The following is a 19,378-nucleotide window of genomic DNA, read 5'->3' on the forward strand; positions in this document are numbered from 1 at the left end:
ACACACAGACACGGCTCGCTTCTCCGCCACCCTCTGCTCTCAGTGCAAACCACCGGTCCACCACTCCGTCAAATTGTACATCCTGTTTTTTTTTTTCAGTATACAGAATGACTTGACAGTTACCTCTGACATTTCCCTTCCCGTTTCTTCAGCTTTTTTCCACTCTAGTTGTTTTTTTTTAACATTCTGTAAACAAGTGGTAGCTGTGGCATGTGGCTTCAAAGCATTCTTCAGTGCCACGACTTCAGGTAGTGAGAGTCTGACTCACAAACAGCTTCAGGCCAGCTGCGGGCCAACCAACGTCTTCCTGCCAGCTTCGAGTCTGCCGCTACCTGAGATGGATTTAGAGCACGTCCCATTCATGCAGACCTTAGCTGACTCATTCTTCAAGGGATACGCAGCGGCGTATTTAAAATAGATGAGACAAATTAGGCCACGTGTGGCGCCGTGAGAAAATCCAATTGCATATGTATATTTACAGTCTATGTAGACACATTCTCACCAGCCACACAATACACAATTCACCCTTTTTGTCCTGTCGAATTACACATGAAGTCCAATTTAAACAGACTGTCTGTGAGGAGACACACATAATAAGGGATGCCTCTAACCCAGTGCGGAGGAGAGAGGAGCTCAATTAAAATCTAAGATCTGAATGCAGCCCTGATGAATCTATTCAGTGGAATGCCATGATATTCGTGCCATTAAATAATTACATTTACCTCTTTATTCTCCGTGTTATTTATTTATTTCCACCAGATAATGCTAGTTGATGAACTGCTCCAATTATTCATGCAAATTTCTTGATCTCAAGTTTGGCTTCCATGTCAAGCAATTAGCACCATAGTAATTAATTCAGCTAATTAATCTGTCTCAACATTATGCACTATTCAGAGTAATCATACAACACCCACTGTTTTTTTTATATCATACATACATCTTTGTAATATTGTTTGTAATACCAGGTCTGTAGAAAACGCTCTGGGGTAGAAAAAGAAGGCTTTTTGCTTCAAATGATTGAATTTTCACGCCCGACTGACGTCAGTGCCAGTGAACTTTTAACCACTATTGGAAGATAAAGCAATATGCAAACAACCCACCGCGGAACTCCAAATGGTCTGTGACAGCGCCTAAACCAAGCCTTTCACAAAGTCACGTTGATTGCGTTAACACAGAGAAAAAGCCATGGCTCTGCACACAGATCCTCTCTCACCAGCATTCTGTATTATGGTTGTTGTTTATTGTTGTTTATTTCTACGATTGTATGTTTGTTGTTGTATAGTCTTTTTCCACTTGTTCCATTGCAGCTCTGCAAACAATGCTATAAACACCAGAGGGGAGCTGTGAAGAAGCTGATCGCTCTCTTCAGATGTCGGCAGAAGCCACTTGCCTCTATCTTCAAGGAGAAGATGAGGCCTCTTCAAATAGGCAATGTCTGTTGCTGCAGCCAACTGCCCCCCTGATACTGCTATCGTTTAACACAGGGTCATCTGGTCACCAGTCAAGGAAAAGAAGCAGAACGAACATACAATCCTTTGGACATTTATTTTTTGGTCTTTTTTCTTATTGGTATATAGCCTCATGGCACCATAAGATGTCAACATTCTTTGCACACACTATTCTGTTGTCATCCATCAACAACAAGTGGCATTCAGTGTGTGCCTTGAGTCAGTCATTTGCTATATTTAGCTGATGCCCCATATCTCCAGGCATTCAGATGAGTTCACTGGGCACCCGCCTAGTCAACCACTGCCTTCCTAACAGGCTACTGCAATGTCCGAGTGCATTCTCATCTTCTCCCAAAAACAAAACAGTGCCCCAATACATTGACTGTGCCAGAAAATAACAACCTTGTTTTCTTATTATGGCAGTGTGATGTGTTTTGACTAGGTACAGTAGGTGGGGCGTCATCTGTACAGAGCTGATTTTCTTTACAATAAAGAGGTGTTAGGCACAGATGTGGTCATCTACTGGTTAACGAGTGCAAACAAACAGATTTGCTGAAACGGACGAAATGGAGGTTCTCTGTGAAATATTTCCTGTGAAGTATTTTTTGAATTTCATAGGCATGGACTATTTTTATTCCTTAGCCTAGCAGGCAACACTGCCACCCCCCATCCCAGCATACAAACACACACACGCACACACACACACACATACACACACACACACACACACACACACACTTCTTCTTGTTGCTCAGAGGCACAGGCAGAGAACAGTGTGTGACATTTCCTGTGTGCCTGCGACAATGGAGGTCGACGACACCTGGCCACTCACAGCGCCTCTGTCTCTCACATGGAATCCAGCTCGCTATTGTGGCCGCTGACGCTGAAGCAGTTGACGCTGCCGCCGCTGCTCCAGCCCGTACCTCCGTGTTAATTCCTGATTAGCGCTGGCAAGCAGGAAAGGTCTGCTATTGTGGGAAAGGTTGTAATGAGGAGGACAGCAGTGCGGCCCTGCGGTTGCACTGGCAGCAGCCATAGCTGCTGCTGCTCGTGTCAGGGCACGGATAAGGCTCGTGGTGGGCGGAGGGGTAGGGGTGGAAATAGTGTGTGTGTGTGTGTGTGTGTGTGTGTGTGTGTGTGTGTGTGTGTGTGTGTGTGTGGAGGTGGGAAGCTGGGGGGGGGGGGGCAGTGGGTAGGCCTGGAATGACGAGCCATTTGAAAGGCAAAGAGGGGGAAAAAAGAGCCGTTTTATCTTGCTCGGGGCAATGCACAAAAGAGGCAAGCGCAGCAACGTGGCAGGTTTTTAAATTGGGATCAAAAGGTTTGAGCTAATTAACAAACTAAACGAGAGTCCACAGTGCTCTGCCTGCACTGCTCACGACTCTCCCTTTCACTGGTTTACAGAAGGCAGGCTGTAGAAGACCTGCTGTGTGATTGTGTGTGTGTGTGTGTGTGTGTGTGTGTGTGTCTGTCTATGTGTCAATGTGAGTGTGCATGTGTGCGTGCGTGCGTGCGTGCGTGCGTGCGTGCATGTGTATGTCTGTCTACGTGTCAGTGTGAGTGAGTGTGTTTGTCTGTGTATGAGTTTGGCCATGCTGAAAAGCTCGCAAGAATGTGCATGAGTTTGAGTCTGGCCATGCTGTTGAAAAGCTCCCAGGAAAAGAGAGAGAAACGGGGAAAAAACGCTTCAGCTAAAATGCCCATATCCTTGTCACTGCCAGTTAAACATGTCTGTGTAACCTGTGACCATGACGAAATAAAATGGCTGAGGGTTGAGGGTTCCCGTTTGACTACTTTAATTTTATTTGACTTTCCTCCACACAGCCTGCACTTGGGCAATGGAGGCCACATTGCGGGGAGACAGAGGCTCGTAATAAAGACAAATGGGAAGAACATGAAATTTGATTCTGCAGCGTGGTAAAGCGACACCAACAAAATAGACAGTGTGTGTGTGTGTGTGTCTGTGTGTGTGTGTGTGTGTGTCTGTGTGTCTGTGTGTGTGTGTGTGTGTGTCTCTGTGTGTGTGTGTATGTGTCTGTGTGTGTGTGTGTGTGTGTGTGTGTGTGTGTGTGTGTGTGTGTGTGTGTGTGTGTGTCTGTGTGTGTGTGTGTGTGTCTGTGTGTCTGTGTGAAAGAAAGAAAGAAAGAAAAAAGACAGTGAGAGAATTAGAGAGGGGGAGGGGTGCAAGAGACAGAAAAAGAGAGTTAAAGAGATAGGCAGAGAGAGGGAGAGAGAGAGAGAGAGAGAGAGAACAACACTGACAACCTATGAATTTGCAGCTGCTGTCAAATCCGGAAGGGCACACATCCTCCAATAATGACATTCCATCTCTGGAGGCTCGAGTTGGAGCGGGCAGGCAGGAATGAGCAACATTATCTCTTCCAATCAAGTTCCTCTTCACCTCCTAATACCCCCCCCCCCCACCCACCCACCCACACACACATCTCTCAAGTCCCAATGCATCACATCGTAGGGGAAAGACAAACACCAAATAGAAAGGAAAACAAAGCTTTCAAATTTCAGGACACTCAAAGCACTGGCCACACCAGCGTGTGCCGACTCGCTGTGTCTCCCCGGCGACACCGAGGTCAGCATGTCTCCTCGGCGTGCACGGCCACACTTTTTTTTATTTATTTAAATAATCATCGGGAGCATATGTTCCCCTCAGACCTCTTCACCGTGGAGCACACACTTTGTACTCCGATATGAAAACACCATCTGTTTGGAGAGCACTATGAGGCTACCAGCCGCGACTGTGTGTGTGTGTGTGTGTGTGCGGTTGGTGTTGGTGATGGTGTTGGAGGTGGTGGTGCTGGTGGTGGTGGGGGCCTGCTGTGGTTGTGGCGCATCCTCTTTTGGAGCTGCTGTTTCATCCCCATCACTCTCCACTGGGTACCACTTCATGACGCTGATGATTCATAATGGAAGAGTCAATTATGTATGTGAGGGAGGACACGCTCCGATCCCACATGACGAGGAGACAAGCTGTTACTGAGTCCCGGCGCCAGGCCCTCCTTCAGAAGGCGATGGCTTTGCGCTTATCGCCTGCTTTTTTTTGGCCGCGGCTCAATGACTTGGGGGGGGCTTCTCCAGAAGTTCTGTGGCACTGGCGACGTAAGTTGCATTATGGAGTGCCTCTCAGTTATGGATGTCGCAGAAACCTCTGTAGTTCGCTAGAGCTAATTAGCCCATTTCACAAGATGGCGCCGCTGTGTAAATCAACTTCCTGTGGAACAGCACTCTCCCATAGACAGCAAAAGAAAAGTCCACAGGAAAGACAAAAGCAGGAAGACGTTTTACCCTGCCAATTAAGGCATCATTAACATCAACGAGGCCGGACACCTGGACACTGTGAAATTGGCTTATTCATTTGATCCCACGCAGTGAGCAGGCAGACATGGGGCTCCTGTCTCATCTGTGTGATTTTAAGGCCATAAACAACACAACACACACAACAGGCTATTCATCTCTGCAAATGCACTACACACTGGAGTGTCTGTCCTTATTTTTCACAGATTGTTTTCTGCTACACCCAGTGTAAGACGTCATCTACAGTATATGCACAGTACAATTCAAGACTGTACTGTGTGTGACACTATTCTATCATGAACTACACGTGGTCCCTGCACACCTCCTCTCTAACTGTGTTTGTGTGTGAGAGAGAGAGAGAAAGAAAGGGAGAGAGAGGGAGAGAATGAGAGAGGGAGAAGACAAAGAGAGGTTGAAGCTAGGAATGATTCCAAATTTGGTTTCTTGATCATCCAGGAACAAAACAAGACAGAGGGGAAAAAAGGACAAAATCATTTGTGAGGGGTCTGACTCAACCTTTTGGCTCCTCGATTAGTGGGTATTAGATCTGGCCAGGATCCACGCCGTCTGACTAAACGTCACTTGCGTTGTGGTGCGAGCCATGTCTCCAGCGAGCACATGGGAACAGGACATGCTGCATTAGAACGCAGGCCAAAAGAACGGGATGAAACAGCTGCTCTCTCTGATTGCCTATATTGAAGTATACGGTGCCAAGCCATGGGCATGTGATTGTTGTATCAAGTGGATTGTGATCCGAGATCTGGTTAAACCTGACATCTGTGTGAATAAAAAACGTGTGTGTGAATGTGTGGGAGCCGCGTCTACGTATATGCTAATGTCTGTGATAGCCTACGCTATATGGTATGAATGATGAATTTGCAAACTGTGTGTCTCTCTGTGTGTGTGTCTCTCTCTCTGTGTGTGTCTGTGTGTGTGTGTGTGTGTGTGTGTGTGTGTGTGTGTGTGTGTGTGTGTGTGTGTGTGTGTGTGTCTGTGAGTGTGTGTGTGTGTGTGTGTGTGTCTGTGTGTGTGTGTGTGTGTGTGTGTGTGTGTGTGTGTGTGTGTGTGTGTGTGTGTGAGTGTGTCTGTGTGTGTGTCTGTGTGTGTCTGTGTGTGTGTGTGTGTGTGTGTGTGTGTGTGTGTGTGTGCATGATTGAATGATCATGTTCTGTGATGATGTGATGCATGACTCTGTTTTTCAATTTACACGTAAACAACCGCAGCTTCCTCCCCACCCACTGCAGTAACACAGTATGTGTGAATTAGATTGTGCTCCCTCTGGTCCACAAGCACGTAAGTCTCTACCAGCCTCACACAAACACACTGATTTCAGATAGAAATCCAGCCATATAACCCCCCCCCCCATGCCACACCTGTGTACTGTCCTAACACAGGCCTCAGCATTCAACATGAAAGGCTTCCTTTCTTTCTTCCAGACTGACCTCCCTTTTGACCCACACCTTGGCTTTGTTAAAATGCAGAGTAGCACCTTGAAGGCCGCATCGTTTGCGTTGCTGCCCTGGTGCATTCTGGCTGCCTGCGCGGCGCTGGCTCCTGTCACCACGGCGATTAAATTTACATGAAAATGAAATATTTATTTGCCCAGAACAATTGATGGCTGTCTTAATGGGGGAATTACTTGTGATGTTCCACCTTGCACTACCAAGACCTTTTCATCTTCCTATCCTTTTTTTCTCATCCTATCTTTTTTTTTGCTGTTGTTGGCTAACTGTACCTGAGCTTCTTGTGAGCTGCCTGTGTTATAAATAAAATGTTCCGGCTGCGATGATGGCGCTCGGAGTCTATTTTGAAAGATTCCAAGGTCACGGGTAGATGGGCTGTTTACGTGAACCGCACAGAAGAGGATCCAAGTTCACGTCGGAGTGGGTTTGTTCCTAATCTCCTTCCTCTCGTGAGACTGCACACATAGACAGTCACGGTGTCGGGGTCCTCGCGGAAGCGTGAGAGTGCTCCAACGCCACGAGAAGCGACAGCTACAGGAAAGCCATTTGGATTATTCCCTCGCCAGTCTTTTAGAATTCATGGGGATAACATATTCCCATCCACAGAGCATGCTACAAGAGGCCTCTGTAAATTTGAATAGGCAGAGTCTGCATATCTCTTGCGACCACCAAACAAAACAGCTTACAAATGTAGCCATGAGTTTATCATCTGCACTTCTTAGTGATGACTAAGAAACTGTTCAGTTACATTTGCAGGAAAACAATTAAATCTAATCCGCAAGCAAATGAGAATAAGACAAGATTTTTCCGTATTTCTGTTTCCATTCTATTTAATTCAATTATATTCTATACCATGATAGGGAAAAAGAATATGCAATGAGGAAGTCTGCACTGTTTCAAATACAACCAATTACACCCCAACTGAGAGCCTCTGTACATGCATTGTACGTCTGTGTGTGCATTCATAAATCCTCCTGATTTCTACTCACTACTTGCTACTTAATTTATTGCACAGATGACACGTGATTGATGAATGACCCAATCAGTGTGCATCTGTGTAAGTCTTCCTTGTGTCGGCTGCCTAAATTAAATAAAATTAGAACGAATGAAAACTCCCAGCACCCCCAGACTCCACTGGAATGACAGAAACAAAGGCGACATAAAATCATGAGCCAGATTGATTAACTGGCAATGATGAAGCACTTTAAGTATTAGGTAGATAAAGCAATTGATTATTCAATAAATCTTTGTCTGGCACTAAATTCCCTCATTCAGAAAATAAAAAGGACAGGGCAGAGGCCATAAATTAGTTCAATCCATCGTCTACCTCCCAACCGAGATGAAACGACAAGAGCCAAGGCTACTGTAACACAAACCCAAATGAGCTTTAAAATGGCAGACACAGTCGGATCACTCACTCCACAGCAATCTCACTGCCTTGGACATCTAAAGAAAGCATCTGACGCGCTCGTTCGTAGGAAGTCTCAGACTTAAGGCTCAGTGTTCAAAAGACAAATGTCTTTGTGTTGGCAAGTGTTGGTAAAGAATATACCTTTGATTTTCTTATTTTTTATTACAGCAAATATGGTATGAAGCAGAGTTTTTAGACAGTGTACAAGGCACTGTGTGTGATACCAAATGCACATTTTCACCAACAATCTGGAATATAACATTTCTTCAATACATGTAAGGGCAAAAAGAAAATGTTGAGTGATCTAACATATCAAAATGTTACAGTGCAAAAAAAAAGGGCAAGCAATAAAACAGCAGAAAACGGTGGCTGCTAGAAAAGAAAAAAGAAAAGGTGACTTCTCTGCCTTGGACATTTATGTGTCTGCAGAGTGAGACTGATTGACCTTCCAGACGCAGTGAAAAGCCCAATAAAAACAGTCAAATCAATGACGAGGTCTACCATCGGACGCTGCATGGTACCCACGAGTAGTTGTACACAGGAGATTGTTCACAACCTGCTCTCCATCCACAATACGACACATGCTCTCTCTGCTTCACTATCTCTCTCTTCTTTTCTTTTACTGTAGTGTGCCACCTAAAATGGATAACAGGACAAGGACCCTTTCAGCTTGTATATGGAAATTGGGTCTTCAAAAATAATCCAAATATATTGCAAACATCGCTGCTCCTTTCCTTTCTCTAAGTTATGAAATGGAATCATGTAACACCCTTCCGTGCTTTATCCACCCTCTCTTTTAGCATGAAAGGGTCTGCTGTTTAGGGAAGGGTTCTGTTGCATGTGAACCACCACTGGTGTGATTTATCCGCCCAGACCAGCAGCGTGATGTTGCGGTAATGCACACTGAGGATCTGGTACGGAGTCCCCGTCTGCATGCGGGCGACCCAGGCTGGGGCGACTCTGGCGCAGAGGCCTCTCCAAACGCTGCCTTTACACAGAGCCCTCTTGTGGTTTCAGAGTGAATGGCCTTTTTACGCACCACTTTACCAATTTCAAGCACGTGTGTGTACTGTGTGCGCCACACACACCCCTCTCCCCCAATACACACTTTGCACACATGTATGAAATCCTCTAACAGATCCACATTTATCTATACAAAAACACACACACACTCTCATCCTCACCCTCCTACACACATTTTTGGAAATAGGAGAGGGCACAGAAAGTAAGGCGATGTGAAACACACATTTGGGGAATAAAAGCGTATATGCAAATATGCAAATAAAAGGACACACACACCAGCAGAGCCTTGCAGCAAAGTACATGAGCGCAAATGGAACAACTTTTCAGCTTGAGCCGATTTTTTTTCTTTCTTTCTTTTTTCATTCTAGCACACAGTCAGCAACCTTCTCTCTCTCAATTCTCTTTTCCCTGCTTGTTTTTGTTTTTTTCAAATACACGACCAATGAAACAGAGCTTCCCAGCACCTACATAATAAACATAATAACAACATGGCTGTATCACATTTCAAGGTAGATTTGATTCAGCTCTGTGTCAAAAACAGAGCCTGTCAAAGTCGATTTTTGGATGCGGTTGAATGTGCAGCTGACTAGTAGGAAAAGCTCCATAACAAAATCTTTCATTTTACAAGAGCACATCAAAGCAAAAAAGACCAGAACTGTGTTTCAGATGACAAAACAAACCTCTTCTAGAATGTCACACAAGTGAAAGCTCCCCTCAAAACAGCTATCAATCAAACCCAGATCAAATAAATGTGCACCTGAAATCCACAATAGGCCATCAAAATAGCAGTTATTTTCTGTCTGTATAAACAGTTTGAAAATTACTGTTTCATTCCTAATGTATAGTATGAATATACAAACAGAAAAACACACTGTAAAAGCTGCATTTGCCAAATTGATCTCATAAATCACATAATGTGCTGCCCATATTTTCAATTGAAGATTATAGAAGAAATATCTCGTTGTAAAATCAGACGGATTGGACAAGCAGGCTTATTATCATGATCGATTTCATTATTGAAATGGGATTTCTTCGGAGACAACTGGTGATGTGTTTTCGCTGTTTTGAGTGCTGATGTCTTTGCAGTCTCCTATTCAGAAGGGAGGTATAGTCTATTAAGGTCCACCACGAAATGCATAGCTGCCATGTCCTCCGAGTGCACGTTGAGATGTGTTAATGTCTTCTAATGACATTTTGAGTAATTGTCCTGCATAGCGGCAGGCCACTTGTCAAAAGTGATTTGCCTAGGGACAAAAACGTATTGATCTCCATTCGAGCCCTGTCTTCTCGCGGCGCTCCGCGTTTCATCGCTTCGCCGCGCTCCCAATGAGAGATTTACCATGTTTTTGACTTTGTGAGTCCTAACGCGAGACAGCATCACATTTTAACTTCGCATCAATCTCAGAGATGCTTTGAAGTTGTTGTTGATGTTGTTGTTGTTCTTGTGTACAACGAAATACGTGGAAAAATACACATGGTGCCACCTGAATGGTAGGACGTTAACGCACAAACTTTTTTTCTTCATGATTCACTCGAATTCTGGCAAGAGATGGATGTCTTACTAAGTTCAGAACGGATCTTTTATTTTCGCAGAAAACGTTCGTTTACTTTACAAAGTGTCACATTTTGAAGAAAATATAGGAACTCATCTCCTGCAGACCACAGTTTCGTAATGCACCCCGTCAAACGATGTTCAGATAATAGCTTCATAGTTAAAACACTTTATCAAAATGGAGGAAATAGAGAAGAGGTATTTTTATGTGAATCGTAGTCTAATATGATTTTGTTTTTGTACCTCACCAACCTACAAAACCGGAGCAAAATGTTGCACTACCCTGGCCATACAGGCATCACTTAGCCTTTTCGACGCAAAACGAAGGTATTTGAAGTCTGTTACACGTTTGGGTTTGTTAATGCTGAGCAAATTTACCATTCTTACGGTCACCAGGTTCAACTGATCACTTTATTCCGGGTGACCTTTCCCTAACTGGCATTTTGTTCTGCACCAAAAGAAGTTTAGAGGCATTTACTGACATTCATTACTTCATTTCAAGAGGGACGAGCAGATAAATTTGAAGGCAAAGAAAGAAGACACTGAAATTATATAGACTCAATTTTTAAACAATAGCTGATGATGCATGTTAATCATTGAAACTCTTTTTCGGAAGGTAGTGTGCTTTACGCACGAATATGTTGTTTTCTTACCTATTCGAATGACGTGAGGCATCCCGAATGAACACTGAATCCAAAAAAGACACACAATGCCCGTTGTCCAGTATTCCACAATCGCACTTCGAGGTGACAACCAAGTATTTCTCATGATTGTGAAGTAGTGGGATCCACTTTTTTTTTAAGAATCCAAAGACGTTTCAGAATTGCTCATCAAATATGTGTTGGTGGGAGTCATATGTAGACTTGTCTGTCTGCAACAAATCTGCTCTCATTGTACTTGGTGCAACATTTTCCTAGTTTTCTATTTTTTTCACTCTCAAGTCTCAAATCGGTTCGCTGATAAAAAGCCCCGGCTCCTCGCACACACGGATCAGTGTTACACCTGCGAACGTTGGCTGCTACAATTAGCCTGCAGGAGTCCCTGTATCCCCTGTATCCTACCGCTGATGCTATCTGTCGGCTGGCTCGGGTACCGCAACAACCGGGCTGGAATCCCGTGCAAATGTGGAAGGGGACTGCGCCTGCGGTACTATTCCCCGCCAGAAAGTCCCCCCTTCTCTTTTGTCGGTTAAAGACATTCAAACGGTAAAGCAGAACACGTGAAGATTCCTCATCTATTTTTAGAAAATGCCCTTGCTAGCACAGTGACATCCAAATGATATATTAGGTCAGCGCTCGTTTGCAACATGTGGTGACCATATCCATGCAGCCTGGCACTGCACTTCAACTGTGTAGGCTACTTTAAGATTATTATAACTATTCATATTGACTCGAGTCTTTAGGTCAGAACTTGTACCTATGTATCAGAAAAGATGTGGTAAGTAAAATAAAAGTCTACATTTGACAAGAATACACCGTATGCACTGTTTTATTTAACAAGTTGAACCAGAGACGGTGGGCAGATGGCCTGGCCAAAAACGGAAACACCCATGAAACATTAATTGCACCTTTTTACTGACTCCCTATGGTGCCAGATCGCAGACAGCGCAGGTGTGATCAAAGGCCCCAGGAAGCCATTTCCTCCTAAATCAGCAATGGGCAACGGTAGCATGCCATGAGTAGCCTACGGAAAGCACATACAAGGACCAACTGCCTCCGCAGTCACCCCCAGCTCACTCAGCTAGCTTCAGAAACACTTGTCACTAATCAGACAGTATGAATCATGAATGATAAAGGATGTATGGATAACTGATCCCATAGTTAAGTCAGAGAAGTTAAGTGAGAAATTGACAGTCATAATGACATTATGGCAAGATCTCAGATTGCCCTCACAATCTATGTTTGGTTTTCTTCTCTTTATAAATGGTTCACACTAGAATATCTTGTGTGTGAGAGAGAGAGAGATAGAGAGAGAGAGACAGAGTCTATGCTCATACAGAAGCCGTCCATTTCCCCTCTTTTCTGAAGCGTCGGTGTAAACATGCAGTTGAGAGGTCACATGCCTATTGGGGAATGAATCACGGTGTCCAAAACCAAGGACTGCCCAGACATTATTGGTCTTTACGTCGCCATAATTCTCCTTGGGGAATAGAGTCGTTGCTGCCCCAGAGAGGAGGGGGGGGGGGCATTGATAAAGCCCACTGCTTACCCTCTTTATTTGGCCCACTCTGTCTGTGTCAATGAGTACATTAGCCCTGCAAACGGCTTGCTGCCTCCCGCTCTGTCCATTTTTCATGCTTTATGTGAAGCCATCAGCCACGCACACTGAGTGAAACATGATGGTGATCACTTAGGAGGAGGGCAAGAGCAAGGGAGAGAGGGAAAGGGAGAGAGAAAGAGGGCAAGAGAGAAGCAAGTCACCCCCCCCTCCCACCACCACCACCCGACCCTGTTATTCCACCATACCCTCAAAGCCTACAACGTCGTGTGCGAATATCGACTGTGCTCGAGTAATGAAATCGCATGATAAGTGTATTTATTCGCTTCCGTGACATGGCCACTTTGTTACTGTCGCCATGCATTTGGAATAAATACTCATGGGCGCCTTCGCAGTTCATCATGCAATCAGACAGGGGGCCATCTGCTACAAATGGACAAGACTGACGATCACATCAAGCATGGGACAGAAAACCGCAACGAGCAGAAGCTGAATACAAAGACCTTTTGCATTAAAGAGATTTGCATTGATAAACTATATACTGGGATACCTTTTTTGCAGGGGTTCAGCTCATTTTATGGGTCAGTAGTAAGTAAGAATGAAATTGGACAATTATAGTATTGCGTTCAATTATCTTTTTTCTGGATATACATGCAAATTCCATCTCCAGTTTATTGGCTGGTAAAGCAAGTGGCTTGAATGAGGGTAGCCGATGGTAGTTTTCTGGCATTTCTTCCAGGCTGTAATTCCTATAATTGACAGAAAAACTAAAGTGTTGCACTTATTGCAATGCATGTCATCTTTACATCCAATAGTACGGCCTGCTCACTGTTTACACATGCTTCTGTGTTCACACATCTTAATGGACCTATGGGTGCATGATTAACATGATACATTTACGCTGGAGAAGTCTTATTACATTACATTACATTACATTTGGCTGATGCATTTTTAGCATTATTCTTATTACTGTACATACAGTCTTCTTTTTGGCACTCCTTATAGTCATATATTCTGTAGCTAAACAGTTCCTTTTCTACTGACAGTATCGACCTGTTTACCTGATCTCACCATGTCAGTGCAGTGTGGGAAACAGAAGATACAGTGTATGTTTTTATATGGATCTATTGATATGCAATTGTGATTAACACTGCCCATTAATTGATCTGTCAACAACAAATAATGGAAAAAACAGTACAATAATAGAGAAAAAAAGGTTAAGTGTATTAGTACATGTTGCCAGCTTAGTTGTTTTCATATGCAGATTTGAATGAAAGTGGGGGCACCATGGCGACCAGCACTCCACAGATGCATATTCATGTCAGCCCTGGAGTGCAGATTTAGGAGCCTCTGGCACAATGCTGGGGTCATCAGCATGAGTTATGTGGCCTCCGGTGCGCGCATTATCAAGATGCATTGACTGCCGTGGCGCCATCCAAAACGCCCAGCAAGTTGTGAGCCGGATTCTGGTACAGAGAGGCAGGCTGGGGGCCCACAGTGGTCCTCACACACAGAACACACATATGTGTGTGCATGTGTGTGTTTGCGTGCATGTGTGTGTGTGTGTGTGTGTGTTTGTGTGTGTGTGTGTGAAGCATGTGCAGGTCCTTTAGCTGGCCTCTCCATTACGCTGAGCGGCCAGCGGAACTGACCGATGTCCCTGATCAGCCACGGTGGCAGGTGGATGCCCGCAAGATACAAGACGGAGCGATGGCACAGCAACATGCCATCATCATTACCATCGCTCAGATCCCCCGCACCACCCTCTCCGCACCACCCAGGCACATCCGTTCTCCCCCTGCTCTCTCTCTATTAGGTGGAGGAGAGGGGCAGATAATGGAGAACATATGCGCTGTCACTTTGCTTTTGTGATCACGGGGAGAGTGATGAGAGCACATAGATTTATGACGCCCCTTAACTCTCTACGCAAAGCTTCGAGAGGCATTATCGCCAGTCGCTTTTAATAAACACCTACTCTGACATCGTATTTCTCCTTTCCTCCCATTATCTGTCACAGACATACACACACACACACACAAACTCACATACATGTACAAACATTCATACTTACAGACTTTCTCTTTCTGTCTTTGTCACTCTTGTACACATGAAGGTATATCGAAACTTGAACTCTAGGTTATTTGAGGGAATAGTTTTCTATATCTGAGTGTTACTAAATGTCAGTGTAAAGGAGTTTCCTGGTACACGTCACTGTGACCCATCAGGAAGTGCTTGGTGTTGGTTTCTCCTGGTGTAAGCAACTGTTTGATGCGATTTGCGCCTCTTCAGAGTTGGCCCTCTTAGACATTCAAGGCAGAGTCACCTCGGAGAGAGTCCTCTCAAGAGACAGCCACTGGACATGATGGATAGAGCCATCACAAAGACATTTGAAATACATGAGCACAGATTCTTTTCAACCAACACTTGACTTCTGATGGCAAAGAAGGCTTCAAACAGTCTTAGTCTTAATAGTAGTAGCCTTTATTTGTCACTTACTGTAGTTACAAGTACTAGTGAAAATTTGCCATCAACCTGTCCATACATATACACAAACATACAATGTGACACTGGGGTAGACAGGACAGGAAGACAGAGGATTGAGGAAAAAATACAGCATAACTAGTTATTGCAGTATTTATGTAATTTAAATCAACAATGTCCTCAGATTTTGCTCCAGTTTCATTCAAGTCAGCAAGTCAAGTATTTTATTCAGGGAAACAATCCTTATTTTAAGTATAGATACATTTATAAATATGACATAAATATTAAAAACCAACATGTTTTTTTTAATTAAAAAATAATGTATTATTCAGAGAATGGCTATTGGCTATTCAGTGAACTTTGTAGGACTGGTTTTGATGTTGAGATGCAATGCAAATTATCTCCCCATGTTATCAACCAATTGTAGTTTCGTCATACACACACCAACAGATTAGAACTAATTAAAAGGCCACGCCACAGTTCAGAAGTCAGGAGTCAAGTCTGTGTCTGCCTCTGTACTTTACCCTTGAAGAAAAACACTGGAACATGTGCAAGCTAGCTGACTCCAGAAATCAATGCCTTGTCTGGCAAGTCAGTCTTAGCTAATGGATCAGAACGCATGTGACTCTCACTGTAAAACTAGAACCATTGATGAGCAATGCACCAAGATTGTGAGATTGATCAACACAAGTTCATTTTTCAGGCCACTGCCACCAAACTGAAAAGACATGATCAATGCTCCGTAGACAACAGCGAGTCCCTAATTGCGGACTCCTTCACACAATTGTTTGAAAGAAGATACATCATACAAGTTGCTAGATTGTTCATAATTGTTTGGATAAATTGCAGGGATGGTATCGAGCCGAAGAAAACGAATAATGTGAAACATTTTTTGTCCATTGATTTTCATTCTCTCCTTTTGAAAAACAAAAATGCCCCAAACTTCTCCAGTAGGCTGTGGATAATTCATGAATCGAACATCCCCTACTGCAGAGAGAAACAGCAAACAGCCCAACAACCATTTTCCATGGAGTTGTTTTTTTTCTCTTCCTCTCTTTTACTTTTATTCTATTCATGTATTTTTGCAAAACAACACCTTTTTACTCAGTTATGTACCATTGATATTTTATTTTTTTAAAAAGGTCTTCTTAAAGGAAAATTCTGGTATTTAGCACTTTGAGTCCCTTTTCTGTTTTGATTTGGATGAACTAGAGTGGTGGACACCGAAATTTTGACGATTGGTCCTGTCTCGACTTTTCTGACTCGTTTTGAATAGCCTTTGACTAGTCAGAGTAAGGATATGAGACAGATATGAATGTCATTCTGAACTTGTAGTACTCGTCATGCTGTACTCAGAGGTGAGAATTATTCCTCAAAGTTTAATAATTGCCATGCTAGCTTGGTACTTTTGATTTTGCAGTACAAACACAATTTATGTGTTTCATTGTGTGTGTCATTTGGTTGCTGAGTCAATACCACGTAGGATCACAGGTGAACAGCAGAGTTTTTATATGCACAAAAAGTGCTTTACAGGCAAATGCTCACTGCTCATTTCAAATGAAATCAAGTCTCATAGTAGTTTTGAATACCTGTGACAGTAATCTGTGTCAGCATACTGTATGACTTGTCAAGTGTGTGAAGTCAACCTGAATGTTGCCATCTTGCAAATCTGGTACCTCTGCAAAAACAATTTCCTACCAGGGCTAAAAGCACTACAAATCATTGGACTAGTCTTGAAATTTAATGTGCCTTGTTACAAGCTCTGAATTCAACCTTTTGGTAGTCTATGGTCATCTCTTCATTATCTCAGTCACTCAGTGTAAATGAACATTTTGTACATAATAATAATTTCATTCACTTATTATGATTACAAAATAATTACTGAATGTACAGATACAGGTGTGAGAACACAAAACTCAGTAGTAGTATTACTGTCAGTAGTATTACTGTCAGGGTTAAGACTAATTATCACATGTTATGATCAAGACATATTATATTGATTATCTCAAAGACACAGTCGCCTTTTGGATGAATACCAGGTTAGCAATATCATGCCAGGCTTGTTTACACCGCTTTCAGATAGTTGCACAGTCTATCTATCTATTTCTGAAAGCATGTTAGACATCTTCACCACCACCATCACCTCAGCCAGGGGTGCAGCCTCAAGAGTCTGGCAACTTCATCCTGCTGTCCACTCCCTCAGCGCTGCCGTCCTTGCAGTGTTAGCGGCCAGCCAGCCACAGATGATTAAATGTCTATTTACTCGCCTGCGCGTTACCAAAGCAATATTGCCACTTTGTTCAGCGCTGACGGATCGGGTGCTGGCCGTGGCCTCGTAGCCACGAGACTCAAGGCTAGAGGCTGTCTGGGGGAGGGGGGCCGGGGCTTTGAGGAATTGGCCCAATTGGTGCTCTGATCACAGCATTAACCTCAGCGCTGGCCCGTTCGGAAGGGCTGAGAGCGGGCGCAGGAAAGATGTATGCCTCACCAGTGACACTAGATGAGGTGCTGTGCAGCTGAAACAGAGTGGAAGTGCCAGGGAAATCACCACACGGCCGGCCACAGTGCTGAGCACACAACCAACCTGACATCTCCTACCCCTTCCAGATCCCATGGCTGATGGGGTGTGGCAGTGTTAAAGACGCTGCTCTGTTTGGAAGCTTTTCTCATGTTAACCATTCTAGGGATCTGTCTCTACTCGTTTCATAGGGAGCATTGATTTCAGCCCTGGGAACCACTATCACATAGTGACCTTCAAAATGACATGATAAATTGAAATTTAAATAAAAATGAAATCCTGCCCAAAACATGTGGACACTGTTAAAAGGTTTACACGTGTAGTACTCTGTTACTAGCTTGATGGTCTTTTGTAGTAGTTTATTAAAGGATAACTCCGGCCATTTTTAATACAGAGCTCAGTTGATCATGTCAGTTGATCACAGTATTCTGTGAACATGATCAACTCTGTGATAAAAAAATGGCCGGAGTTCTCCTTTAACCTGTGGGCCATTTCTTGAATGCATAGTATAGCATAGTATATAAAAGAGTTGATATATAATTAAAATATTAATTACTATTGTATAATCTCTTACTTAAACTGTAACCAACTGATGCTGGAACACAAGAACCTATTTTACTCTACCCATTATAGTATCATATATTTGTATTGAGAACAATCCAATACATTCATTTGAAAAAAAAAAAAAACATTACCTCAAAAAGGTACAAAAACAACATTTGCTGTAAATCTTCAAAACATTCAGAGTATCCAAAGATGAACAAAAAATCAAATAATGTTTCAGCGTGATCAGAATATTCTGTTTTCAGAAATCCCATATCTAATGCACTGATTCCATCATATGCTCATGCAGGACACAAATGAATGGACATTTATGCAGTGTTGCATATGCCTGCAGGCGGGGTTATCCCGTTCTCTTGTAGCCCTGAACTGTCAGATTGTGACATATTCCCTCATGAACCTCCACACACACACACACACACACACACACACACACACACAGACACGAGAGAGAGACAGAGAAAGAGTGTGTGTGTGTGTGTGGGGGGGGGGGTAGCATGCAGGATTCATCTTAAGGCTGCAGTCAGTACAACAACTCTTTTTCCTTTTTCTTTTCCTGCCCCATGATCTTACAAAAAGATGAGCTTTCTACACACTTTCCAAGAGTTTCCCCACAAACTGCAGAGAGTCGCAGTAAAATCCAGTGTATCAAGTGAAGATAAACCATGGTGACTGTGCCCTTGGTTGATTAGTTTTCAAGTGTCTGTCAAGTGACTTACAAAGGACATGCTTTGTTGTTGTTTACACATTTTCCTCCTGAGAATTAGACAGTCATGACCTGCCACAGAATACTCCATATTAATTAAAAATAAATATAAGCAAAGGTGTTGTGTGCGTCCCTTCACCACTGACAGCAAATTGAGGTAAGACTTAATTAACCTGAATGACCCCACCCTTAATAATATACACTGTGGAAATAATAATTTATGCACATTTGAAGAGATTATTGGCTTAGAAATACCTTATAAATGGCTGAAATATAACCTTTGTTATTTCAGGTTTTAGCCGGTTTTTACAGGTCACTCAGCTCAAATACAAACGACTCTGTTTGGACCTGGGTGTGTGTAGATGTGTCTCTCCTTTGACTGACGCAAATTCGACTTGGTCTCCACACATCAAAAGCAGAGAAAACGAGTGTTTAGGCCTGACATTTTAGAATGTCAGGAGTGTAGTAAAGAGCAGTGCTGGTCCATGTCATTGATTATAGTGCAGAAAGGTAAATTAATCATTATTCTCTGTAGCTCTCCAAGAGTGACTTTACTTCAGTCAGTGTTGTCTCCTAACCATGTTGAAATCCTAAAAACTCAGAATGTCAATGATTGGTTTCCCTGCACTGCCTAGGTGAAAAAGGATCACTCATCTATTATCTCATCTAGATGCTACTTTTCAAATTAT

At 43.3% G+C, this 19,378-nt stretch overlaps 1 protein-coding gene across 1 annotated transcript in view; it reads right to left on the minus strand.

Annotated features, from left to right (window-relative positions):
- Nucleotides 1-10,974, minus strand: part of grik3 (glutamate ionotropic receptor kainate type subunit 3) — a 107,282-nt gene extending 96,308 nt beyond the window's left edge. The window contains exon 1 of the mRNA XM_076279468.1: nucleotides 10,860-10,974. Coding sequence (XP_076135583.1) covers nucleotides 10,860-10,974 — 115 coding nt within the window. The remainder of the gene's footprint in view (nucleotides 1-10,859) is intronic.
- Between the last annotated feature and the right edge of the window lie 8,404 nt (nucleotides 10,975-19,378).

Source organism: Alosa pseudoharengus, unplaced genomic scaffold (assembly GCF_046254945.1).
Source record: "Alosa pseudoharengus isolate Yale_2024_CS ecotype anadromous, Long Island Sound unplaced genomic scaffold, YU_APseudo_1.1 YU_APseudo_1.1_scf_12, whole genome shotgun sequence".
NCBI lineage: Eukaryota > Metazoa > Chordata > Actinopteri > Clupeiformes > Clupeidae > Alosa > Alosa pseudoharengus.